Raw genomic sequence first — 26,537 nt, 5'->3', positions numbered from 1 at the left:
CAGCCTAACTCGGCTGCATCTCTATCGCTACTGTGAGTGGTCACATCAGCTGTCATTTATGAGACAATCCCATTTCCTGCTGCAGAGACCCCGCCCAGGCGGTAGTGACTGGCTGTGCGGAGATCCCTCACAGTTTAAACGGCCACGTCGGGTGTCATTCAAAGAAAAGCACCGCCTCCTTCTCAGGGGCGGGCTGTAAGTTCCGGGGCAGTGGCGTACTGCGAAGAGGTGAAAGGGGACCACTATGAGTGGTCGGATTTCCTGTCACTCAGAGAAAAACCCCGCCCCTCATCCCACGGAACGACCGGACGGGCGCTCTGTGAGTGGCTGGCGGGGCTGTCAGTCAGCAGATCCAAGGGGCGGGATTTGTGGCCTGGGTGTGGGAGGCCGGCGGCGCTCGGCTCAGTCTCCCAGCTGCGGCGGTGCGGGATGGGGCGGGCCGGGATGCTGCTCGGGGCCCTGGCGGCGTTCCTGGCTGGTAGGGGGCAGAGCGCGGGGCCCAGGGCCGTTGGCGCGGCACGCGGGGCGGTAGCGCTGGGGAACAGCGGGAGGCGGGTTCGGGGCCCGGCGCTGCCGGTTCTTGTGCCCCGCTGGCTGCGGCGCCGCCCCCGTGACTCCCCTCGGAGCCGGCGGCGGCTCTTCCCGGGGCGAGCCGGGCGGCTCCTCGCGCGTGACCCGGCCGCGGGTGCCTGCAGCCGAGCCTGGCGGTGCCGCCGAGCGCGCTCGGGCAGCCGCATCGGCACCCCGGCCCTGGGGGTTCTCGCGGTCCCCAGGTGCTTCGTGCCTCGCCCGCGTTAGGAATTGATGCCCGAGCTATGCCCAGCCCTTCTCTACAGCCGCGGTTGGGAGCCGTCCCCGCGCTCCTCGGAGGTGCTGCGCTTGGGCTTTCCAAGGGACTTGGCTCAAAAAGTGCCCTCGGTATGGGACACGGACCGTCTCTCTTCACACAGCTGCCCTTGAGGGCCGCAAGTTGAGACGTCAGTGTTATAGGCGTGACCCCAAGTGTTAATGCTAGAAATTTCTGGCCTAGCGAAGAGTTTCCTCTTAACCCAGAAAGTGACTCTTTGTGATTACATTACCCCTTGGATGTTCAGATAGAAATATGCTTGATGACTTGCAACCCACAGCTGTGTTGCAGGTTTAACTGACTGCTTAGCTCAATGAGTCATTTTGGTCAAATGATTATAGCATAGCTGGAAAAACGGTTGGATCCCGAAATGCAGTTTTTGTTTCACTGTGACCTTGAACAAGTTACTTAACTAATTTGTGCCTGACAACCTGGCAAGGAAAATAGAGCTTTTTCTTTTTAAAAAAAATCCAATGTCACATAGCATATCTAAGCCAAATTGCACAAAGTAAATTGTGTGAATGTCTGGTAGCTTGAAAAGTAGAGATGTGACTGGGTAACAGTAAGCTGGTTCCCAGGAGCAGCCCCTTTTCCCCTCCAGCCTCCCTGAAACCTGCTGCCGCTGGAAGGCTGCTCTAACCCCAGCACAGCCAGCGTGTTGTGGCTGGGGCCAGGAGTCAGTGCTTAGTTAGTTAACCTAATGTTTAATCAATTAGCTGATTGATCAAGATTTTACATGCCTATTGTAAAGTAGTAAATAAACATATTTAAGTCAACAGGCTACCAATATTATTATTGTTAACCTGACTATAGTTTGCCCCATCTCATTGACCCAGGAAAATAGTCCCTAGGAAGGAGGGTTGCTACTCAACTAAAACTGCAGCTGCTCAGCAAGATGAGCTGCTATCAATAAAAAAATGCATTTGACAAATGTCTGTAGATTGACCTGTTCCTTTGTTCTTCTGCCTGTGTCATTGTTTTGAAGGCAACAATGTGAAATTTTTGTTTGAATTAGGTGCACATCCTTGAATCACACTGTTCTGTTGGTGTATATATCATAATATGGCATGTATTTACTGTCAACACTCACATAGAATTTGATTCTGAACTAGGTTTTGGAGCATACCCTCCCCCTACCCACAAGGTCAAAATGGTATACCTAATTGAATAATTTAGCAATAGAGTCTCTTTTATGCATTTGTGTCTTCACTTTGTTTGATACCTTAATTTATCTATACACAACTCTATACTGGAATTTTCCATGGTGTCCTGATACCTGAAATTAATGACTCTCTTTAGCTGTCTCTCTTAACTTGGTAGATATGTGCATTGGAAGGCTGAAAATCAGAAAGAGTTTGTTACAATTCATGTCTGCTCACAAGGTTTTAAGAAACACATGCTTTACTCACGCATCTGACAAAGTAGGTCTTTGCCCATAAAAGCTTATGGCCAAATAAATCTGTTTAATCTTTAAAGTGCCACAGGACTCCTTATTGTTTTTGCAGGAACAGACTAACATTGCTGTCCTTCTGATACATGCTTTACCAGACTTGCCTGTCTATTATTTCTCTTTTTAGGTGTTTCCGGTGATGAATTTAGTGTCTTACGATCACCACAATCTGTCATTTTCCGAGATGGAAGTTGGCCAATACCAGGGGAGCGGATCCCAGACATAGCAGCATTATCCATGGGCTTTTCTGTTGAAGAAGTATGTTTATTTTTATTTTGAAAAAGCTGTAAAATTCACATTAGTTGGTTTGGAGAGCTTTGAATTATAGTTGTGCACAGATTTTTTTTTTTAAATGTGGTAGAAATAAAGTAGGAACTAGTAAGACGGACTAAGAGGAAATTCAGAAACCTCGGGAATCTAACTCGTGGTCTCCCTCTTCTCCAACGAAACTGTTATTAACGGCCTAACTGCAATATAAATGTTTAACAATAAAATGTCTACTGGGCCATTTGTGTTCTGTCTTTTGGACTATGAAAACACCCTGTTGACACTTGCTATCTTGAAATTAAGAGCAGAACTTATATAGAATAGTTCTGGTAATTTAATCCATTACACTGATTAGGGTTGATCATGTACTCTGCGTGCTGAATGTCTGCTTGAGGCACAAGGTAAAATCAAATGCTCTTTGGCAAAAGAGGCATCTTGATTTTTCACACGCTGCTCTTCCTGGGGTATCTGGGATATGAAATGGGAAAATGTATACTCTTTGTGGCAGTCTGTTCTTTCTTCTAAGGTTGGTATTCCCCCCCCCCCCCCCCTTAACTGTGAGGTCCCTTGGATCCACCCAAAATTGGCTGCCCCTTGTTTCCCTTCCTACAAAGAACAGAATGTCAAGAATGGGGAAGGAGAACTCTCCAAATCCTCTTCTCAGAAAAACAAATACACGGAGTGAAAGTAGATATCAATATAGTAATTAGGCCTTTGATCGATCTATCTTGAATGTCAGAATCATTAACCTTTTATTGTTTATAGTTGTATCAGAAACATCATGGCAATGTATTTTCCTTTGTGACTAGATATTATTCAATCACAAACATGTATTTGAGTAAAAATATTCCTCCAGCAAGGTGCATTCTAGAGAAGCCTACAGAGTTCTTCAAATCATGGGAAGTTGCTTTTAATATCACTACTGTAGTAAATGGACTTGTTCAGTGAATCTTGTGGAATTTAACAGTTTTGGCTGTGAAATCTGATTTAGTAGCTACAAAGCAGTTAAGTCAACATTGCACAGTATGTGAACGGCGCTTTTTCTTACAGTAAAGTTGTGGAGGGCTTTCTCATACGGAATTAATGAAGAAACATCCTGGGGGGGACCACAATTTTTTGTGGGGTGAAGAATCGTTTCAAATGTTTAGATTCCCTACTAAGTTTCCAGTGGGTTTTCCAATCAAGAGTCATATACCACTGCAGATTCTCTGCATTAATCTTTTGATATTGTTTGAGCTGTTTCTTTTTCCTTTGATTTAAAAGCTAAACAAAAGTTTTTGCTTTAAAATTTGTTTCCAGGATCTTTCCTGGCCTGGGCTTGCAGTGGGTGATATATTCCATCGTCCTCGCGCTACTGTTCTTGTGACTGTAAAGGGAGTAGACAAGCTGGTGATGCCTAAAGATGGAGTTTCTTATCCTGTTGAGAATGTAAGTATCTGCAGTTTTTTTATTTTTATCCCTCTGTTGTTTATACTTCTGTTCATATTGAAAGTATTCCTTGGTGTTCAAAAAACCCTCCAAAAACTAACTTTTCACCAGTTACGCTTTTTATGTCAGTCACATAGCTTTTCATGGATTCAGAGAATTAAGACCAGGAGGGACCATTAGATTGAATCTGACTTCCTGGATATCACAGTAAACTTCACTGAGTTATCTTGGCGTTGAGTTGAATAACTTGTTTGACTAAAGCATGTCTTCCAGAAAAGCATCTAGGTTTGTTCTGATGACATCAGGAAATGAAAGATCCACTACTACTATTAGTAGTTTGTTCCAATGTTAAAATTGCCCTCGCTGTTAAAAAATTGTCTCATTTCCAGCTTGAATTTGCCTGACTTCAGCCTCCAACCATTGGCTCTTGTGCTTTCCTCTGCTAGGTTAGAGCCCTTTAACATACCTGATGTCTTCTCCATGTGAAAATACTTAAACTGGGTACTTAAGTCACCTTTCAATTTTTTTGATAAATTAAACAGGTTCCCTTTAAATCTTTAACTACCGTATTTTCCGGCGTATAGGGCGACTGGGTGTATAAGACGACCCCCTATCTTTTTAATTAAAAGATAGGGTTTCATCTTATACCCCAGCGCCCTTCCGCCTCCTTTGCTCCCGGTGTCCCTGGTCTGCTGGAGATGGTCCCCAGCAGACCAGAGGCACCGGGAGCAAAGCCGCCAGGAGCGCCTGGGCTCCCCCCCGCCGGAGCCCCTCCGCGGCTTTGAAAGCCTCGGGGAAGCCGGCGGCTGGGCATCCCAGGCGCGCATGGGCTGCCCGCCCGCCAGAGCCCCTCCGCGGCTTTGAAAGCCTCGGGGGAAGCCGGCGGGGGGGCATCCCAGGCGCGCATGGGCTGCCCGCCCGCCGGAGCCCCTCCGCGGCTTTGAAAGCCTCGGGGGAAGCCGGCGGCTGGGCATCCCAGGCGCGCATGGGCTGCCCGCCCGCCGGAGCCCCTCCGCGGCTTTGAAAGCCTCGGGGGAAGCCGGCGGGGGGGCATCCCATGCGCGCCTGGGATGCCCCCCCGCCGGCTTCCCCCGAGGCTTTCAAAGCCGCGGAGGGGCTCCGGCGGGCGGGCAGCCCATGCGCGCCTGGGATGCCCCCCCGCCGGCTTCCCCCGAGGCTTTCAAAGCCGCGGAGGGGCTCCGGAGGGGGGGCAGCCCATGCGCGCCTGGGATGCCCCCCCGCCGGCTTCCCCCGAGGCTTTCAAAGCCGCGGAGGGGCTCCGGCGGCGGGGCATCCGGCGTACAAGACGACCCCCGATTTTTGGGGGATGTTTTTTAACTTCAGAGGTCGTCTTGTACGCCGGAATATACGGTATACAGCATTTTCTCCAGCCCTCCAATACATTTTTGTGAGGTTTTTCAACCTCTCAAGTCTTTCAAAATTCTTTTTAAAATGTGGACACAGAACTGGATGTGGTTATCCAGATTTAGTTTTACTGATACCATGTACAGAGGTAAAATCATCTCCTTGTTAGTACTGTTTACTCACCAATTTATACATTCAAGAATCACAAGCCCATTTTGCCACAGCATTGAACTGGGAGCTCATATTGAGTTGCTTGTCCATTAGGAATCCTAAATCATTTTCAGAGACACTGCTTCCCAAGGAGCAATTCTGCAGGTATGGCCCCCACACCTTATTTCTGCATACATATCTTTGCATTTGACTGTGTTAAATCTATTTGTTTGAAAGGGCCGAGTATACAAAACAATCTAGATTGCTCTATATGATTATCCATCTTCATTGTTTGCCACTCTGACAATGTTTGTGTCCCCTTTTTTCAGCAATGATTTTAATGTTTACTTATGTCCATTGATGAAAATGTTGAATAGCATTGGACTTAATACTGATCGTGACACAATTAGAATCACTCCCATTCAATGATTATTTTCCCCATTGTCAAATACTCAGAGATCAGTTAGCTGGTTCTTAATCCATTCAGCATGTGCTTTAAAAAAATGATGCTTTTAGTACTCAAAATGTTACATGGTACTAAGTCAAACGCATTACCAAAATCTGCTTTACCAAAAGTATGTTACAAATTAGGGATGTTAAAGACTAGTTGACTATCTGACGAGCATTTGCTTATAGGATAGTATTTAGACTAATTGATTTCTCCTTCCCCCCTCCCCCCCAGCCCCTTTGCTGCAAAGGGGGGGGAGCAGATACTTCAAAGTGGCAGCACTGCACAGTGGTGTGGCGCTGCTGCTTTGAAATCCCAAAGGGGTATTTCACAAGGGTAGTCACTGCACAGCTGATCCACAGATCAGCTGTGCAGAGGCTGCCCTTTTAAAATGCTGTCTCCATATTTCAAAGGGGCAGCAGTGGAGCTGGGGAAAGCTGATCCCAGCTCCCCTGCTGACCCTGGCTCCACTGCTGCCCCTTTGAAATGCCAGAGGCGGTGTTTCAAAGGGACAGCCACAGCACAGCTGATCTGACTAGTCAATTATCTGCATTTTAACACCTTATTACAAATGTGTAGTTTAACTTTATCAACTGATCTTGTGATTTGATTAAAGAATTAAATTAGGTTTGTTTGAAGTTTGTTTTCTATGAAATCAAGGAGACTGGCATTAATTATATTCCTAGCCTTTAATTCTTTATCAATTGAATTCTGTATTAGCTTTTCCATTCTTTTCCTGGGGATTAATGTCAGACTGACTGGTACATAGTTATCCAAATGACCCTGGTGCTCTTTTTGAATATTGGAGCAACATTAGTCCTCTTCAAATTTTGTGGTATTGCCCCACAATTCAAGATTTATTAAAAACTAACGTTCGCAAACCATATCTCCTCAACAAACTCTTTGATGCTTCCTGGATGTATATAATCTAGGCATGGCAATTAAAAATGTGTTGTCCCTAGTAGATGATACTTCACCATCCTCCTTAGTTACTAATAGACTGGAAAATACTTCTTCGTCCTCATGTGATGAGCGTACATCATCGTGCTTCTTTCAACTACAGAACAAATGTTTATTTTGTTTTACACCATTAACATTTTAACTATCTGTCTAGTAATGGGCTTATTTCATTGTTATAATTTATTTTGTTCCTAATAAACTTTAATTTCTTGTTCTTAGCCTTCCTAGATGGATTTTTTTCTTCTGTATTTTTACCATCCTTCATAAATTGTCATGTGACTTCTAATTTCTTTCTTCCTTTTTCTACTTATTACGTATTACTGTTTTATTTCTAATTAGTTGCCATCACTTTGCAACGGAATCAGGATGGGCTTTTTCGCTAAAATTGTCATCTTGATTGTAGAATCAGGTGTTTTGAGCCATCTTATAAATTCTTCAAGAACTCTGAATTTTCATTAACATTTCTGTCTATTTTTTTCCTCAGTCAATTTTGGTAACTTTTCCTCTGCTTTGGAAAACTTTCCCTTTTGAAGGTGTGGAAGTGAAACAATTCAGAATATCCCTTTAGACTCTTAAAAGAGCAGTCAGCCTTTGCAAATTCTTACTGAAATTGAGTAGGTAGAAAATCTACTATTTCACCTTTATCATAATGCTGAAGTAGTTCATATTTTACATAGTCATCAAAAAGTGAATGACGATTTAAATTTTGAAAAGCTGAGCTGGTTTTGGGAACAAAATAATACTACCTCATTAAATTTGCCATCTAGCTTTGTAAGCCGCTTAGTTCTCCAAATCCCTCAAGGAATGTCTTTATCTTGACATAATTAACTAGTTTATATTTTGTCAAGTTGCCTACTGTTGAACTCATGAACTCTGTCCTAGTGAGGTTGCTTTGGGAACTATTCCTCTGAATTTCCTAGCACCCTTTGTAGATTTAAAATTAAAAAAAAACTTTTGATGTAGGGTGGATAGTGTGCATTCCTTTATGCATCTTCCCTTTTTAATAAGGGTTAATAAACTTAATTTGTATTTAACAAGGGACTCTAGAATTGTTCTTTATTTTTGATCTTCTGGGGAAAATCTTTAAGATGCTGATATGCCTACAGTACATATAGATCAGTGGTTCCCAACCTTTTTTCAGATGGGGACCCATTTTGACAATTCAGGAAGACTTAGTGACCCAGGGCAATTCAAAAACAGGGGAAGGAGAGGGGGCAGAGGTACCTGCGGAGACACTTGGCGACCCTTTTGAAATATAATGGTGACCCATAGGTTGGGAAACCCTGATATAGACAAATGTGTTGCACTTTTATCAGTTAAGGCTGGCTGCATGCAGGCTGTTGTATAACTCTGTGTGTTTAAACATAGTATGTAATGTACAAAACAAAGTCATATTTTATGTGCCAAGGAATTTCTATTCCTTTCTATATGTTGGTTTAGCACCATTTTGGCCAGAATTCCTTATTAGAGTGGTGTTGTTTTTCAGGCTGTTCCTTTCAGTCTTGACAGTGTTGCAAATGCTATTCACACCTTGTTTTCTGAAGAAACCCCTGTAGTCTTACAGTTGGCTCCTAGTGAAGAAGTGAGTATTGTTTCATCTCCTAAACCATTTAAAATAAGTGTTAAATCATGCAATTGGAAACCGATGTGCATGAATATCTTGTATTATAAAAGCACTTCCATCTGTGATGGAGTTGATTTATGAAGTCTGAAAAATCCAAAACTGAGCTATGCTCATATTATGCAATGGCTGTTCTTACAGAGAGTGTATATGGTGGGAAAGGCAAATTCTGTATTTGAAGACCTTTCCGTCACGTTGCGACAGTTACGGAACCGCCTTTTCCAGGATAATTCCATTCTCAGTTCTCTTCCCCTCAACTCCCTCAGCAGAAACAATGAGGTAAGAAACAGTGGCTGATGAATACTGCTTTAATTAAACTGCCTCTGATCTACTTAGGAGTTCAAACCATATTAAGAAATATGCTCATGCATTGTTCATCTCCTTGTTGTCTAAGGTGGAAGTTGCCCCCCCAAGTCAATATTTAACTTGAAGTACTAGAAAACAGTGATTTGCTTTTGGGCATTGTTTTATTACTGCAGAAAATAAAGCTATTACTTACAGTAGCAGTCTGCTGAGATGTGGTTTTTCAAAAAGAGGCTGCATAATCTTCAATTGGTATTCAGAAAATACCTATTTCTCTTCCCTAGGTTGACCTGCTCTTTCTATCAGAACTACAAGTCCTGCATGATATCGCCAGCTTGGTAAAGTGTGATTTTTCTCCCCTCCCCCTCCCACCCCCCCCCCCCCCCGAAAACTCCCTCAGCAGTTGAAAGACAGTTTTATTAAAATCTGACATCTTATGTGTAAAGATCTCTAAGACAGTGGTGTCCAAATTGTATTCTCAGAAGCCTGTTGTAGTTTGTAGGGATTTGAACTGTGGCCTTAAAAATGACTTAAAAAGGTGTATTTAGAGGTTGGAAATGTGTTCCACGAGCTGCTTCCTTTTGCTTCTACACTGAAGTGTTTGAATCAGCTCTGCCACTAAACTGGCGAGAGATGGCATGATTTCTTGTTCCCTGCATCAGCCCTGTTGTGAGTTGGGACATTGAACAGCTGCTTGATTTGTGGGTGGTTCCTTTATGCTGCCTAATGGTGCAATAGGAGTAGACTAGAGTAGGGTTTCCTTGCTTCCTTGATCATCTTGATAGTTTCGCGTGATCTTATCAATAAACTAGGGAAATACAACTTAGATGGGGTTATGACAAGGTGGGGGCATAACTGGTTTGATAACCATTCTCAGAGACTAGTTGTTAATGGTCCACAGTCATACTAGAAGGGCATAACAAGTAGAGTTCCACAGGAGCTTGTTTTAGGACTGGTTCTGTTCAATATCTTCATCAACAATTTAGATATTGGCATAGACAGTATGATTATTAAGTTTACAAATGATACCAAGCTGTAAGGGGTTGCAAGTGCTTTGGAGGATAGGGTCATAATTCAAAATGATCTGGACAAACTAGAGAAATAGTCTGAGGGTAAATAGGATGACGTTTTAATAAGGACAAATGCAAAGTACTCCACTTAGGAAGGAAAAATCAGTTTCTCACATACAGAATGGGAAGCAACTAGGATAAATGAGTCAGTGTGACACTTGCAAAAAAAGCAAATATGATTCTGGGATGCGTTAACAGGAGAGTTGTGAGCAAGACACGAGAAGTCATTTTTTCCATTCTACTCAATATTGATTAAGCCCCAGTTGGAGAATTGTGTCCAGTTCTGGGTACCACATTTTCAAGAATGTTGTGGAGAAGCTGGAGAAGGTCCAGAGAAAAGCAACAAAACATGACCTGTGAGGGAAGACTGAAAAAATTGGGCTTGTTTAGTTTAGAAAAGAGAGTACAGATGTTTAAGCACAACATTTTATCATAACACTATAGCAGTTTTCAGGTATCTAAAAGGATGTTACAAGGTAGGGAGGTAAGTGACTCTTAATACATTTAAAGGGCTAAAGCGCAGCGGGGGACCTGGTGTGAGTCAGGAATCAGCTTTCTTGGCTCGGGCCAGGTCCCCTCTGCTGCATATCAGCCATTTAAATGTATTAAAAGGCAGTGCCGCAGCAGGGTTAGCTGCAAGGACCAGGCACTAACCCTGCTGTGGCTCCCATCCTTATCAACTAATTGTCAAGTCAATGGAAAATCCAATGACTAGTCGATTAGTTCATTTACTAAATTTAATGTCCCTGTTACAAGGAGGAGTGAGGAAAAATTGTTCTCCATGGCCTCTGATGCTAGGATAAGAAGCAATGGACTTAAGTTGCAGCAGGGGGGGCTTAGGTTGGACATTGGGGAAAAACTTCCTAACTCTTAGGGTGGTTAAATGCTAGAATAAATTGCCTAGGGAGGTTGTGGGATCTCCAACAATGGAGATATTTAAGAGCAGATTGGATAGACATCTATCAGGGATGGACAAGAGAGTCTCCATGGGCTGGGTCCAGCCAGTGGATGCCCTGCCACTCCCCGCCCCCAATCAATCAGGAACTGGGGATGGGGGAGTGCAAAGTCTCCTCCTGCCGTTAGGGGTGTGGGCACCTAAAGAGAACTGCCAGCTGTTCTGAACAGCTGTCAGTTTCCTCTTGGGAGGGCAGGGGGCAAAGACTTTACATGCTCTCACATACCCAGGCCAATAGTCTGTGAGTGGCAGAGCACGGAAGTATCCTGGCCCTGTCCCTTACGGGGTGGCCCAAGGCCACTTCAAAAATTTGTGAAGTGGCCCCCCTTCTAAAATTGTCTACCCTGATATAATGGTGCTTGGTCCATCCTACATGAGGGCAGGGGACTTGACTTGATGATCTCAATGTCCCTTCTGGTTCTAATATTCTGTGAACGGAAATAATCTTCTGTTTCGGTGAAGAGGTTTAGTGACTGTTTCTACAACTAGTAATCAAAAGCCATAGCTGGCCGTGTAGGTTAAATTTCAGTCCTGGGTTATCATATAATCATAGGACTGAAAGGGACCTTGAGAGATCGTCTAGCCCAATCCCCTGAACTCATGGTAGGACTAAGTATTATCTAGACCAGAGCTACTCAACATGCAGCCTGTGGCCCACAGGTGGGATCTAAAACAAAAAACTAGCCCAATTAATTAATTAATTAATTAAATGGAGATTGCCTATCTCCTAGAACTGGAAGGGACCTTGAAAGGTCATCGAGTCCAGTCACCTGCCTTCACAGCAGGACCAAGCACCACCCCTGCCAAATATAATGGTCTTCTGTTGATGTGTGTTTTAGTAGTTAAATTCCTGAGCTGCTGTTACTAATTAAAAGTGCTAACACGTGGGTGGAAATTGAGTAAATATTGCATTTTATTAATATCAGCAGAACTGATTTAAATGGGACCTGTGTGTTGTGTAGTCTTGCCTTAATCTTTGTATACATGCCAGTCAGTATGAAAGAAGCTATTTGCATATATTTGCTTTCAGCCACACTTAAGTTGCAGCCCTCGTTATGTGCTGTGAGTATCATTGTGGCCCCCAGGGCTTCCAAAGTTGAGTAGACCTGATCTAGACATTTTCTGATGGGTGTTTTGTCTAACCTGCTCTTCAAAATCTCCAATGATGGAGAATTCCACAAGCTCCCTATGCAGTTTATTCCAGTGCTTAACTACCCTGCCTGGAAGTTATTCATAATGTCAAATCTAAAACACCTTTGCTGAAATTTAAGCCTATTCCTACTTGTCACCTCTCCAGAGGTTAAAAAGAACAAACTTTCTCCCTCGCTCTTTTAATATACTTGAAAACTGTTATGTCCCCTCTGTCTTCTCCACGACCTCTCATAGGTCATGTTTTCGAAACTTGATTTTTTTGTTTTTGTTTGTCTTCTCAGGGCTTTCTCCAATTTGTCCACATCTTTCCCCTGAGGCTTCTGAGTTGCAACAGAGTACTTTCCCAGGTTTCTGACTGATGGGTCTTGAGAACATGCTCAGGGTCTAACTGGTCACTGTATTTGGGGTCAGGAAATTTCATCAGGGCCATGAGGGGAGGGGTTAGCCTCTCTCTACAGCATGGGGTGTGGGTCACTTGCAGATTAAAATTAGTATAAACAGTAGATTCTGCATTCAGTCTTAAATCAAGATTTGAGAACTTCAGTAACTTAGGTGGAAATTAGAGGGCTATTGCAGGAGTGATTAGAGGTTCTGTGGCCTGCAATGTGCAGGTGGTCAGGCTAGAGATCTTGGTCTTAAACGTCTCCTGGCCTTAAAATGTGGGATACAGGTTGATATTCTGTAATACAGACTTCCCTAGTCTGGCATCGTTGGGGTGACCCCATGGGGCCAGGAGCATTGCCAAATTGGGGCAGGCAGAGGGCAGAGTCCCAGGCTGCAGTGGAGCTTCTGGGGAGAGCCCCTGGCAGGAGTGGGGCTACCAGATAGAGCATGGAGTTCTGGGCGTAGGGACATTAATTACAATTGTGAAATGCTCTGTTTCTGTGGTGATGGGGGAGGGAGAAAGAAGAATCAAATACCTTAGTTTTCACATCTTGAAGAAATACTGCTTATTTAGGTGGCAGCAGAAAAAATAAAATTAAACTGGTCTTTGCTGCGAACTTTATTAATAGCACAGAAAACCATGGGTATCCATGGAATCTATGCATTTTCCATCATGCTGTTATGCAACTCTCTACTTACTATAAAAGTCTTAGAATCAGGATTATCATATAAATGATAGGTGTTCCTTAAGTTTATGAATAAGATCCCTTGGGTTGAACTGTAACTCTTGTTGCATGTGCCTTTTTAAAATGATCTCTGGCATAAGCTTACCCAGGCATTTGCTACCCTGCCTCCCATTTTGGCAACAATATACCCAGCTGTAGACACTGATCTGATCCAAGATGGCAAGCTCTGGAAAACTTCCAAGTCTGCATGGACTATATCAGGCAAAAAGGAAAATGACTCAGTCAGTGATTAAATCTTATTACACTGAGTATTTGAACTAACTCTTTTTTTTTCTATTGGACTCTTCTCTCCCCCCCCCCATGGTTCACTTTTTTCCCCTTAAGTTGTCAAGACATAAACATCTGGCAAAGGATCACTCTCCAGATCTCTATTCACTGGAATTGGCTGGGTTAGAAGAAATTGGGAAACGGTATGGGGAAGACTCTCTGCAATTCAAGGATGCCTCTCAGATTCTTGCTGATTCCCTGCAAAAGGTAAAAGGAAATCTTCCATCAATATTGTTCTGGAAGAAAGTCTGCAGTACTGGTTTAATAAGAGAGCTGAACGCCTACATTCATTTGGTCATTCAGCAGCAATGCTGTGAATTGCCATTCCTTTTCATTGACCTCATCATCCCTTGGTTGGGTAAACTCATGTCCCTTAGTCAAGTATCAAATCTAACTTGCGTATTTTGGTCACTCCTCAGGAAGAAAAGTATTGGAGGGACTTTTTGGCTGGTCAGAGCTATTTGTAAAGGAGTCAGAGGGTGATATTAAGTGTGTAAATCAGTCCTGATGAGTTGGTTTTAAAACAGATACTTGTGTTGGCAATCATTTCTTAAACTGGCTGAAAATATGAAGCACATAGCTCTGGTGCTAGCCAGCACAATATGTGTCTGCACACTGTGGGTTTTTCCCCACCTTGTGCAGCTCTACCATTTTCAGGTCTCCTAAATACATGCTGTTTCACTCCTCTTCTTGAGCGGGCTGCCAGTTGTGGTTTGTTTCTAAACAAATCTTCATCAAGAAGACCGACCACTCCAATCCTGCTGGTATCCAAAGCCTGATGCTAAAATACAGTGAGGCAAAACTCTAGAGTCTTAATTCACAAAATCAAACAGCTCTCTTCTGTAAAGTATTTCCATTCATATACAGCAGTTCAGCTTGTATATCAAATGTTCACATTTTCTCAGAATTGCTCGAGTAGAAATTTTAGATGAAGTATAGAACTGGGAAAATAGATGGCCCAAAGTAAGTGTAATGGGATATAGTAGCTTTCATATGAGAGCATATGTATCCAGTGGTGGTCAAGAAGATACTGAAGATCCTGGGCAACTTTCCAGTGCTCTGTAAAGATATGAACTGTTTTAGCCCACAATTGGTACTCCTAGCAGACTCAAATCCATTGGAGACTTGAGATTTCTTCACACTGTTCAGATCTGCTGCTTTGATGCCTCATTTGTTAGTAAATCTAATACTCATATGCGATGATCAGAAGCTACAAACTATCTGGAACTAAGCTATTTTTGCTCTTTCAGTTTGCCGATGAGATGTATAATCTCTATGGTGGGAATGCCGTAGTAGAGGTGGTGACTGCAAAGACATTTGATACGCCCCTTGTGAGGAAGAGTCGATCCATTCTCCAGTCTTCACAGGTAGTGAGTGCACTTGAAACTAGGAGTGGGAAATAACTTTTGATTGCCGGGGGCGCTCCAAGATTAAGTGGCCAGGGCTGCATTTCTCTGTGTAGGAGGTATGGAGGCTGGGTGGAGAAGGGAGATCGGGATTAGGATGCAGAAGATGATGTGGGGCATGAGGGGGTTCAGGTGAAAGAGGAGGTAGTGACCTAGGAAAAGGGATTTGGGTGCCAGGTCCAGGAGAGGGCATGGGTGCAGGAGAGGATTCTGACTTGGGGGAAGGGTGTGGAAGGGAGCACAGGGTCTGGGAGGGAGTTCTGACCTGTGGGAAGGGCTGCAGAGGATTTTAGTGGTGACCTGGGGCAGAGAGTTGAGGGACAAGAGGGAGGGTGCCAGATTCAAGCTCTGACTTGGAGGAGCTTACATAGGTGGCTCCCAGCCAACAGCCCAGCAGAACCCATTGGTTACTGGCCAGTGGGAGCTGTGATGATTGTCCTGAGGCATTGTGTGAAGTCCCTCTCTGACACTGCCTGCCCGCCCGCAAGGGGCACATGGAGGCACCAGGCCCAAGCAGCTGGCTCCTTTGGGCAGCCTGGGGCTATAGGCAGGGAGCCTGGGCTGCATCCAAAGGCTTGGTGGGCTGGATTTTGCCCACCCTTGCTTTAAACTCTCATTCTGCAGATTAGGTATTAGAAATGTGACAGCTGTATCACTCCATTTTTTGAACTAGAATGTTAACTTGATGAAGTAGCAATCTTTTAAACTTTTAGTTTAGACACTAGATGAACAAAAAGCAAGTAAAATCCTGATCTAGGGTCCATTTGATGCCAGTTACTTAAGTGCATTAGTAATTAGTCCCAGCAATTCCAGAGATGCCTGTACAAACTAGGGATGTGGATAGTTAATTGGTAACATCAGTAAGCATCATTTGGCAAAGATGATTACAATTAACAAATGGTGCTGGAGCAGACCCTTGCACGCAGGTGGGCCCATCCCTGTTTAACCTTCAACTGGTTAACTGATTAACTGGGATTTTAAATCCCTAGTACTAAGGGATTTAGAGTTTCCATCTCTTGGTATGGGCAGTCTGAATGTTAGGGTAATTGGAGTATGTTCTGTATGAAGGTGACTTCAGAAGCATTATGACTGCTGGTCTCCAGCTGTCTCACTTAAACCATACTTTACTACTTTTTCCACAGAGCACCTCATATAACCTAGGATATCCATACAACTTCAACTACGCTGTGGTCTTTAACATAGTTCTGTGGCTCATGATAGGCCTTGCATTAGCTGTGATTGTAATCTCCTACAACCTCTGGAACATGGATCCTGGCTATGACAGCATTATTTACAGGATGACAAATCAGAAGATAAGAATGGATTGAACTTCAGTCCAGGGAAAGAAGTGTATGGCTACTTCCAAAATGTGTACAAAAATTAATATTTTTGTCATGATTTAAGGAAGTCCACATTTAAGGTGCTTTTATTTCACTAACGATCCCTTGTGTTTTCTTTAGGCTTTAGATGAGTGAACTTACAAAACTGAATCTATAGTCTGCTATAAAACCATGGTCTACTAGTTACTAAATGATAAACTTCATTCCATTTTAGTAATGCAAAATGAATTTTAGAAATAATACCCTGTATTGCTTGTGATATTGTGTGTATGTGTGGGGGGAAATGCACTGAAATGACAGCAACTTTCTGATTTAAGCTTTTTACACTGGAGAGTTAAACTATTAAGCTGTGTTGTATATTATGAACCAGATGTAAATGTTTATGTTGATGTAAATATTTCTAATGGTACATGAAGTGTTCAGGGAAAAACAGATTAGCCCTTTGTGTAAAAACCTTCAATATGGGAATAGTTCCACAAAAACAGTTCTGGGTTGAAACCGTATTTGGGGTTGGGTTTTTTAACATTCCAACCACCACCATTAACCTTAAGGAACATGAGGGTTGGTGTAGATCTTACTAGCTCACTGCTGCATTTAGAAGGACTCTGGAGAGATGATAGCTAGAAACATTGGTGTGGTTGGTCTGTAATAGTCAGGAAACTACAAATGTAGAAATAGTTAAGTGGAATGTCATACTGTAGAAACTTACAGTATGATGCTTATTTTTTTTCTTGTGTGTGTTGTAGCTATTCAAAACACCTGCTTTTGGTGGTGAAAGTGGACCAATAATTGGCACTCATCCAGACTCCATTTTTACTACTTCAACCCATTCACTAAATAAAACAAGTAACACTTGCACTTGAGTTATTTTCCTATTGAGGAACTTAAGCTAAACCAAGCAAATGTAGGCAGCTAGATGTGTGTAATTACATTAGGCCACCTTAAACAAAGTTTGCTGTAACTTCTACTCCTGATTGCTATTGGCCTGCTGGGTGACCTTGAGTAAGTCACTCCCATCAGAGTGCCTCTGTTTTCCCCATATGTAAAAAAAACTGGGATGTTACTGACCACTCAAGTAGAGTATTTCATGCATAGATCTCAGAGTGATTTGAAAGTTAATACTGAAAGGCTTTTACAAGCCAATAAAGCTCTAAGTATTTGAAGTTATTTTGTCTGTATTGTTGATATAAAACCTTTACCTGGGTAACAAGTAGTTGAAAGCCTGTGCTGTTATATTGGTGTAGCAGTGGCCCAAGTAATTTACCATCTGTGCTCTGTCTGGTTAATTTTTCCGTAGGGGGTGCAGTGACCAGTGAGGGTAGCTTGCTTTCTTGCCAGTGTGTATTGTCAAAGCTGAGTGGTACTGGTAATAGTGCCTCCATACATGTGTACATAGAGCAGGTTATTTGTGGCAGGGTGTCTGTGTCTGTGCACTGTTTGCCTAAACTGTAGTGAGCTGTGTTACTGTGGGTAAACTGATCAACTGCCATGCAACCGTTAGCCCCCAATATTCCATTGAGTTCTTGCATGCCTGTGTGATTGAACTAGCTGATACTTTAAACAAAAAGCACCCAGACTTGTTCATAGCTGTTTCCATCTTTTCAGAGTGACAGTCCTAGACTATCTGTTAGTGTGTGTGGATGATAGTTTTGAAAGACAGTGGCAGCTGGCCAAGTAATCCAGCAGCTGTGCAATCTCTCTCATGCTGCAAATTTCTCTGGTTGTAAACTAGCTGTAAAGAAATTACCATAACTGGACGCTTGGCATAGGATAGAGATATGCCTTCATGTAGATGCATGTACTGTAGTGAGTTACACTTTAAAATCAGAAAAGGATGAGAATTCAAATTGAATAATAACCAGCTGTAAAAGGCAACAATTCAGTTTGGTGATAAGTCTAACCAAAGAGCCCTCAACCATGCTTGTAGCTGTTTTGATTGCTTCACTTTGCCTCTACAACCATTCTAGGCTTCAGTGTGACATATGGGAAATCTTATTACATAGAGGCTTGTGCCAATAACTCCATTAGCATGCTGCAATTAAACAACTGGAACTGGCTTACTTTTATTTCAGTAGTAGCAGGAAAGTGGCAGTTGCTGTCTGCAATACAAGAGCAGCAGTGTAGATTACTGTTTTATAACAGACTGATTCACTTCACTTGTTTAACTCCCATCAGTAGTGGAGACTTTCCCAAAACAAACTAGCCAAAGGAAATTATTCAACATCTGTTTGGAAACTGAAATTGGGTGGAACAGTTAGTATATGAGAGAAAGAGTCTTAGGTAAATTCTGCAGCTTAGTGAGACTGGATCTCCTTCCATCAGACAAGTCAGCAGCAGTTTATGTAATGGAGTTTAGGTTGACAGTTTACTTAGTAGTCTTGAAAAAAGTAAAATATACTTGTCTCCCAGAAGGCACAGCACAGTTGTTCAGTTTTCTCAACTAGAGGCATTACCTGTTCAAAGCTGAACTCAGTTAAGACATTTATTGAATATGCTATCATTTAAGTATAAAACTAGGCATTTGGTATTACTATACCTCAGTTATACTACATCTCCAGTTTGTCAGTAGGATTGTGTCAAATATACTTGACAGTCAAAACCTGCTTAGCAATTGAAATAAGTACTAGAGGTGTTTAACTTGGATTGCTTTTTGACTTGGGCAGATGTGAAAGGAATCCTGTATACTGCATTCCACCTCAAATTCAGTATATTTGCTAGGAAAGATTAACAGAGCTAGCCCCACTGATAGTCACTAAATTGTGCCTTTTTGAATATCTGTACATCATTACCAATATATCATCCCCAAAGGAAAATGTTAGGATCTGATGTAAAGTTTAAATGGGGTTTCAAATGTGGAACTATAATTTCCTACAACCCCAAATATGGGATAAAGTGAAAGTTTCAGGAACACTTACATTTGCATTACTTTCACCTCTGGCCTTAGAATGAAGGCTTATGAGATGTAGTTTCTTTAACCTTATCCTCCTCTTATGCTATGTAACTCTAAAATGTTCTGTATTGTAATACAAAAGACTGAAGTTTTAAAACTTTGTTTAAAAGCCAGTGATGCACTAGGTTCACTAATTTATCACAGTAAGGGTACTACTGGTGCTAGAAGAAGGTGGGTTACCAGCTACACCCCTTTATAACATGGGCATAGTTTTTTGGGGGGACAGGAGCAGCAATACTTCCTAAACTGCAAGCCTCAGGCAAACAAGCCTTTGGCTGGCATAGTGTTGTGGTCAGGAGTTGCTGGGGGGAGGGGAGTGGAGAGAGAATCTTATATCTATTAAATTAAAGAGGGACCTGTCAGTTCTTTGTTAGATTTGAGTTTGTGACTTCAGCTCTAGATAACCACTATAGAAATTTACTTTTAACTAAAAGGGCCAGGATGTTTGGAATATCACTTATCAAATACTATTGCAGAAGTACTGGTATCTGCCTACAGTGCTGAGATCAGCACCAGCACTGTGTCTCAGTACCTATGATGCACAGCGGGTCATTCAAAAGCCTCCTGTTCATCTGCCATGGCACTTCTCAGCACCAACATTACTGTGCCGGCATCTCACCTAGCCCCAGGGGTGAGTAAACCATCTTGCATCAGTACATGCACCACCATGCATTGACTCTGCCACCTAGCACCAGTACATGCAGCACAGAGACCTTGTGCTCTCCTCCTGGAGAGATTTTCCATCAACTGAGGAAGTTGGTGTCGTCCTGCCCCCCCCCCGCCCCTCCCCCCCCCCAAAAAAAATTCCCCTCCTATTGATTGTTTCTTCTAATCAGCCCAGGACTCATCCTCCACAGTCAAGGCACAGGAATATGCCACTGTAGTACAATAATCTATGGATGCCCCCCACCATGCCCTCATTGGAGAGGGATAAGGATCTTACACAAAAAGGGGATTTTGTGCAAAAAGAATGTCCACACTGCTTGTTTTTGTGCAACAATGGCTCAGATTATGCAAATGAAGCATGACAATGCTAATCAGTGCTTCATTTGCATACTATCTGCTGGTAAGTCAGCAGTGTAGACAAAGACTCTTATCCTGTGAATTATCTCAAAGTCTCTGAATGCCAGTTAAGTTCAGTAGCATTTCAAGTTTTCTATTTATTCCCCATACTACTTGCATCACAAATAGACATTTAAGATGTTAGATTTATTTTATGTTCGCTGTTGTCTCACCTCTGTTCACCACAAATTCATGTTCTGGACTTACCCCTGGGCTTTTGTTTCCTGCTAGCCTACTTTAAACTTGCCTCACTAGGTGACAAATCTATATTCAAAGCTTTCCTTGATGGGTAGGTCACAGAAAAGTAGCCCATAGTTAAGAAAGCCAAAGACCTCCTTGTGACACCAGCCAAGCATTCACCTCCAGGATCTATCTGTCTCTCTCTGCCTTGGCTCCTACTCTTAACCAGAAGGATGAGAACAGCACCTGTGTCCAACTCCATCAACACTCCCAGAATTCAGCATCCTACCTCACAGGTATTAATACTTAGGGGGATGAATGGTATAGGGGCCTAGGACTGGCTGATCATTGACAGTCCTCTGAAATGTATAAGAGACAGGTCCTGGCAGGCAGCATGCCTACTGGTAGGTACCTCTCACACTGGATAATTTTCTCTGGCTGGGTGCAGGAGCAGTGTTAGCTCTGGTCTAAACCATGATCTTATTCTCTCTCCCCCTTATAAAATCCTTCTCAAACTTCTATGTTTGCTGACCCTTCATTATTTAGCATCTGGCTTTTAAGGTCCCCTCTCAGAGTCAGCTCTGGACCCTCCTCCCCAACCATTAACACCCTGAGAAAGGGTGATCTATGCTCAAAGGCCAGGGGGTGAGTCCTGCTAATGTACACTCAGCTGCTAGTCAGCCTTTGGCCCACACAATCCCCGAAGACCACATTGTAAACTTCAAGCAAGTCAGAAGAAAAGCCAAAAAACAAGCACACCTACCCCGAAGCATTAGTACTTACTTCTTCAGCAGCCTCCCACAGCTAGTGCCCACTCTAGTCTCAAATAACCCCTACGCACAAGCCATTGGCTCTGTAAGTGAAGACCCAAGCATTCCCCAACCTTCAGGCTTCTCCTGGGCACAAGCTCCTGTGCTCCACTCCACTTCTGTTGTTGGGTCGCCCCGCAGCACTTACCCTTACAGTAAAATCAACAGCGTATGTCTAGTCTGGCATGATTTTCCACAAATGCTTTTAACAGAAAAGTTTTCCGTTAAAAGCATTTGTGGAAAAGAGCGTCTAGATTGGCACAGATGCTTTTCTGCAAAAGCAGTTTTTGTGGAAAAGTGTCCATGCCAATCTAGAGGCGCTTTTCTGCAAAAAAGCCCCGATCACCATTTTCACAATCAGGGCTTTTTTGCGCAAAACAAATCTGAGCTGTCTACACTGGCAAAGGACTTTTGCTCGAACAGAAGCAGCATAGTATTTCCACAAGAAGCACTGATTTCAGACAGTAGGAAGTCAGTGTTCTTGTGGAAATTCAAGCGGCCAATGGAGACAGCTGGCAAGTTTTTCCACAACAGCAGCTGCTTTTGCAGAAAAACTTGCTAGTCTAGGCACAGCCAAAGTGACTATAGCTGATGTGGCAATGACAGATTTGCACCCATCTTCTGAAGATTTGGGGAAAGGATCATGAGTGGGGTTCCATAGAACACGGCTACTGTTCAGGGTTTCAAGGAATCCCTTTATGGCACCAGAAAATCATTACATGTGTCATGTTGAGAAACTGGATTTTGTGAAGAATTTAGTTAAATTACCTTGGCTGCCTAGGTTTTGGTTTGGGGCTTCTCTCGGAACAGGATATATGGTGTGGAAGTTCTGTGCAACAATGCTCTTGTACAAAAAAGAGAGGAGACAGACTGGCTGCTGCTGAAACTCATTTCATTCCCAGAATCCAGAGACCCACATGATGTTTCTGCAGACATTCTCCCTCATCTTTTATAGGCAGCCTCTGGTGAGATCAATCAATTTTTACAACAGCCCAGGGAGTGATTCTCTCTGGCACATGCTCGCCACCTTATGGCTTAACAAGACACTGATAAACAGGGCTCTGAACCTGGATAGGAAATGTAGCTTAAGGAAAAAAAATCTGTTAATGACTCATCTCAAATTAATCTTAAGAAAACCCTTCTGCGACAGAGTGGAATAATGGAGGGGACACAACAAGGGTGCATTTATGTGCAAATGCTGGCTGATGACAGTTTTCTGAACATCAGCACTCCCCTTCCAAACACCTGGAGATAGATCATCAGCTACAGGACCAGAGGATAAAGAGAACCATCTTGTTGTTTAGGAATCTCAAGTTTGACAGCACAACGATGGATTGTATGGCAACCCAGCAAAGATATCTTGTTACCTATGATCACATCACTTACTTCCTGCTGATTTTTTTCATAATATTCCAGAACACTGTTTAAGCACGAAGTGCACAAGTGTGTCGAACTCAATCATAGGGGCCATATTTCATTTTGAATTATAATCCATTATAATTCATAAATGTATGAATATTCATCCAGGGACTGGGGTTGTACAAAGTCAAGGGTGGACTATGGCCGTTTAATATTAAATAAAAATAAAAGTTTACCTTAGTTACTTGTTTAAGTAAATAAAAATAAACAGCATTGCTCCTGTGGATGGGTGTGTGTCCTTATCCATCTCAGTTTCTCTGCCTCCTACATCTGTCTCTTTCTTCCCTCTTCATTTCCTACGCTGCATGGCTGTGTCTATGTTGGCAAGTTATTCCGGAAAATCAGCCACTTTTCCAGAAAAACTTGCCAGCTGTCTACACTGGCCGCTTGAATTTCCAGAAAAGCACTGACAATCTAATGTAAAATTATCAGTGCTTTTCCAGAAAAACTATGCTGCTCCCGTTCGGGCAAAAGTCTTTTTCCGGAAAAGGGCCAGTGTAGACAGCACAGTAGTGTTTTCCGCAAAAAAGCCCGGATCACAAAAATGACATGGGGGGCTTTTTTTTGCGGAAAAGCGTGTCTAGATTGGCCACGGACGCTTTTCTGGAAAAAGTGCTTTTCCGGAAAAGTGTCCTGCCAATCTAGACGCGCTTTTCCGAAAATGCTTTTAACAGAAAACTTTTCCATTAAAAGCATTTCCGGAAAATCATTCCAGTGTAGACATTGCCCATTAGTTCCCACCTCTTGCCCCTTCCCTTCCGCTAAGATCATCAGACATGAAAAAGTGAATTCTGATGTCTAAATATAATCTATTTAGTGTTAACCCCAATGAGTTGAATGTGGGGTAGGAAGATCACAGGTCTGAATAATTATTTCAGGTACTCCACAGACTTAAATACTGCAGCAGGTTTCAATATTCAGATATGGCTATTTTTCATCACAGCTATGAATCTTTATTTTTAATGAAAAAAAACTTAGGATTCTATAAACTGATCACTTAAGTAGACGCCCTAATTCCATAAAGAAAGGTGGGTAGTTGATACCTTTTCATCAGACTATAGGTGTAGGATATTTTCCGTTCCTGTCCCTGTCCCTGGCTTTTTGGTAATTTAAAGCAATAAACTGCATCTGAAAAATCATCAGAATCTTTAATTCTTGCCATCAGGTTTTGATGTCAGGATTTCTTGTTAAAATACAGTTAATCACAAGAATGGTTTTTTACTCCATTGAATGTCATGTTACGTTTCTTGGTTAGAACGTGTTTTGCCAAAACGTGTTTTGTAAAGGTTGCGTGCTTCATTAAAAGCACACGGTTAAGAGCTATACTTCATTAAGAGGTTACTGCTTATTGAAAGACCCCCATGCTACTATATTTCTATTTACATGGTAAGCCCTGCCCTGTTAGTACTCACTTTATCATGCTGGAATCAAAGTCATTTGTGAGAACAACAGACAGGAAAAAACGTCAATTGCTACATTTGTAGAATATATTACAGCATTTGTAACACAGCATAACTGACAACTATTACTATAGCATACAGGAAAGCAAATAAGCCCAGAATATTGTCAATCCAAAACCTAGCTAATGGAGAACTTCAGCACTGAACCTTACAACCCTTTAAATAGCTCAGACAACTCTCTCAAACTAACAGGTGAGGCTTGTCATTGACCAGGCAGAGTCATTTTTGCGTAATTACATTATAGGAAAGTTCAAGAAATTAAATATATATTAAATAGAATTTTATTAGTGTGCTTTCAAAAGGGAAGTAAAAACAATTTTAAATTTGCAGGATTTCAACTTCAAACATTATTCATTTTATTGAATAATTACCATACATAGTACATTTGAATCAGAAACTCAAAGCTTCCATTACTCTTTCCATAACTAATTTGAATTACTTTGTGATTTGTAACAGTAAACATTTTCTTTGCACTGAAGTGACAGTTGAGCGAGCGACTCAATTTTAATTTTGTTAGCAAATATTTTGTATGAACTCTAATAATAATAATCATGACTTTTTTCCCCAATGAAAAACAAAAATTATTTAAACCTTTCACCCAGTATATTCTGGTATAAGAAGTAGTACTTTCAGGTAATTTAAGTGGCAGGATTGTTTATGCAAAATTTGGCATCTGTAGGTAATCGCGAAATAGGACTTTATTTTGCACAAACTCTTCAAAATATATAATAGATTCTTACTATCTACTTGTCATCCCTGTTCTCTGCTATAGGAAAAAAAATTAAGTGTGCCAATTGTTCTCAAAATCAAATGTTTAAGGAGTTGGAACTGCAACTGGGAGCTAGATTCGTCTTCCATTTATCTCCATTGCTAAACTTCTATTGACTTTAGAAAAAGAGCCTGATCCTGTCTTCCATAAAGTGAACATCTCTAGTTATTACCATAGCCAATAATTTTCTGAATCTGACACTGCACTGAGCAGTTATGGTAGTGCAAACTATAGTAATAATGGATATCGTTGGCCTCTGGTCCCTCCAGGGAAATGAGGCTAAACCATCTCCTTAAGAGTACAAAGTGTACAGTCTACTCATTTTGCTTCCCATGCATCTATTCCGCTATTTTAACCAAACAGGTAGGTTGGTGAATTTCAGCAACACCCAAAAGCAGTTATATATACACACATAAAAACCAACAAAACATTATGAATCTGAGAAGGAGACAAAAATATTAAACATTACATTGATAACATGTAATTTTTGTTCTTTTTATTGATTACAAAGTCCTTCTTAAAAAAAACAACAAATGGTCTAGTAGCACTTTATAGACGAACAAAACATGTAGATGGTATCATGAGCTTTTGTGGGCACAGCCCACTTCTTCCAGTCATCTGAAGAAGTGGGCTGTGCCCACGAAAGCTCATGATACCATCTACATGTTTTGTTAGTTTATAAAGTGCTACCAGACCATTTGTTGTTTTTGTCTGTAACAGACTCACTCGGCTACCCCCTGAAGCTCAGTTTCTCTAAAAGAAATGGTAGATGCTAAGAGATTAAATATATTTATGTTGCTGCCAATCCTTTACAGGGTTCTGGCGAATGAAATGTACATTAACATTCCAATTTTGTAAAAATGAGATTTTATAAACGTAAGCCTAATAGAACTATTTCCATTAAAAATAAAATCTAATGAAAACAGTCGCAGGGAACAGTTAAATAAAAACAGCATAATACTGTAATATAGACTGCACAATATTAAAACCAACAATCTAACTGATTTTCATTATTTTCAAGAGAAAATAAAATAGAAAAAACAAAAAGGATTAAGTGCCTATTTTTATAAATACATCAGTGTCAGTAATCTGAAATGTCATTGATTAAAAAATTATAAATGTATGATTATTTTAGTCAACCATGTGCCTCACTTTCAATATTTTTGCTCTTAGTGGGAAAAACTGGGTGATTTTGATAATCTCGACATTAGCAGAATTATGCTGTGCCAGTACTAAGGGCAGATCTGTTGGCAGGGTTTTTTATGCCAATATAGAACCACAAACAGGAGAGTTTGAGAGGAAAAGAAGGCGATCCCCCTGATGAACGAACAAGATGTAACTAACAACTTTGGGTGAATGACTTTGCTTGACTGTTTGCATTTTCTTCTGTTTCAAGTGACTTCAGTTATTTCAGTTACTGTGTCAGTTGGGATTGTGTGTCTGGGACTGTTTGAGCCTTTTTTTCCCCCCTTGCTCAGCCTTCTGATTACCCTCTTGTGTGGATAAAGAAGATAGGGTTGAACATTACTCAGTGAAGAAGGAAAACAGAAAATGTGGAGACGTGCTTAACGACTTATTTGTTTCAGTTTTTACCAAAGCGACTGGTGGTGACTGGATGCCTACAATAAGAAATGCTGAAGAAAATGGAGGTAGGTCAGAAGTTAAAATAGGAAAAAAGTAAAAGATTACTTAGAAAAAAGTTAGAGGTCTTCAAGTCACCAGGGCCTGA

General features: G+C 41.9%; 1 protein-coding gene across 1 annotated transcript; it reads left to right on the top strand.

Annotated features, from left to right (window-relative positions):
* Window positions 1-324: 324 nt before the first annotated feature.
* Window positions 325-17,326, top strand: ATP6AP2 (ATPase H+ transporting accessory protein 2). The gene is made up of 9 exons (XM_075913174.1): window positions 325-478; window positions 2,425-2,555; window positions 3,864-3,992; window positions 8,402-8,497; window positions 8,678-8,815; window positions 9,124-9,177; window positions 13,471-13,620; window positions 14,664-14,780; window positions 15,962-17,326. The coding sequence occupies exons 1-9, from the start codon at window positions 430-432 to the stop codon at window positions 16,145-16,147; spliced, it is 1,050 nt and encodes a 349-aa protein (XP_075769289.1). The 5' UTR covers window positions 325-429; the 3' UTR covers window positions 16,148-17,326.
* Window positions 17,327-26,537: the final 9,211 nt, after the last annotated feature.

Source organism: Pelodiscus sinensis, chromosome 1 (genome assembly GCF_049634645.1).
Source record: "Pelodiscus sinensis isolate JC-2024 chromosome 1, ASM4963464v1, whole genome shotgun sequence".
Classification (NCBI taxonomy): domain Eukaryota; kingdom Metazoa; phylum Chordata; order Testudines; family Trionychidae; genus Pelodiscus; species Pelodiscus sinensis.
The sequence above is the reverse complement of the archived record's forward strand: the minus strand, read 5'-3'. Positions and strand labels throughout refer to the sequence as shown.

What these genes read in the sequence shown, in the direction of transcription:
- ATP6AP2 (XM_075913174.1), top strand. Translation starts at nt 430, where the DNA reads ATGGGGCGGGCCGGGATGCTGCTCGGGGCCCTGGCGGCGTTCCTGGCT. An exon ending in CCTGGCGGCGTTCCTGGCTG is followed by an intron (nt 479 to 2,424) that starts GTAGGGGGCAGA and finishes TTCTCTTTTTAG; the next exon opens with GTGTTTCCGGTGATGAATTT. An exon ending in TTGCTGATTCCCTGCAAAAG is followed by an intron (nt 13,621 to 14,663) that starts GTAAAAGGAAAT and finishes TTGCTCTTTCAG; the next exon opens with TTTGCCGATGAGATGTATAA.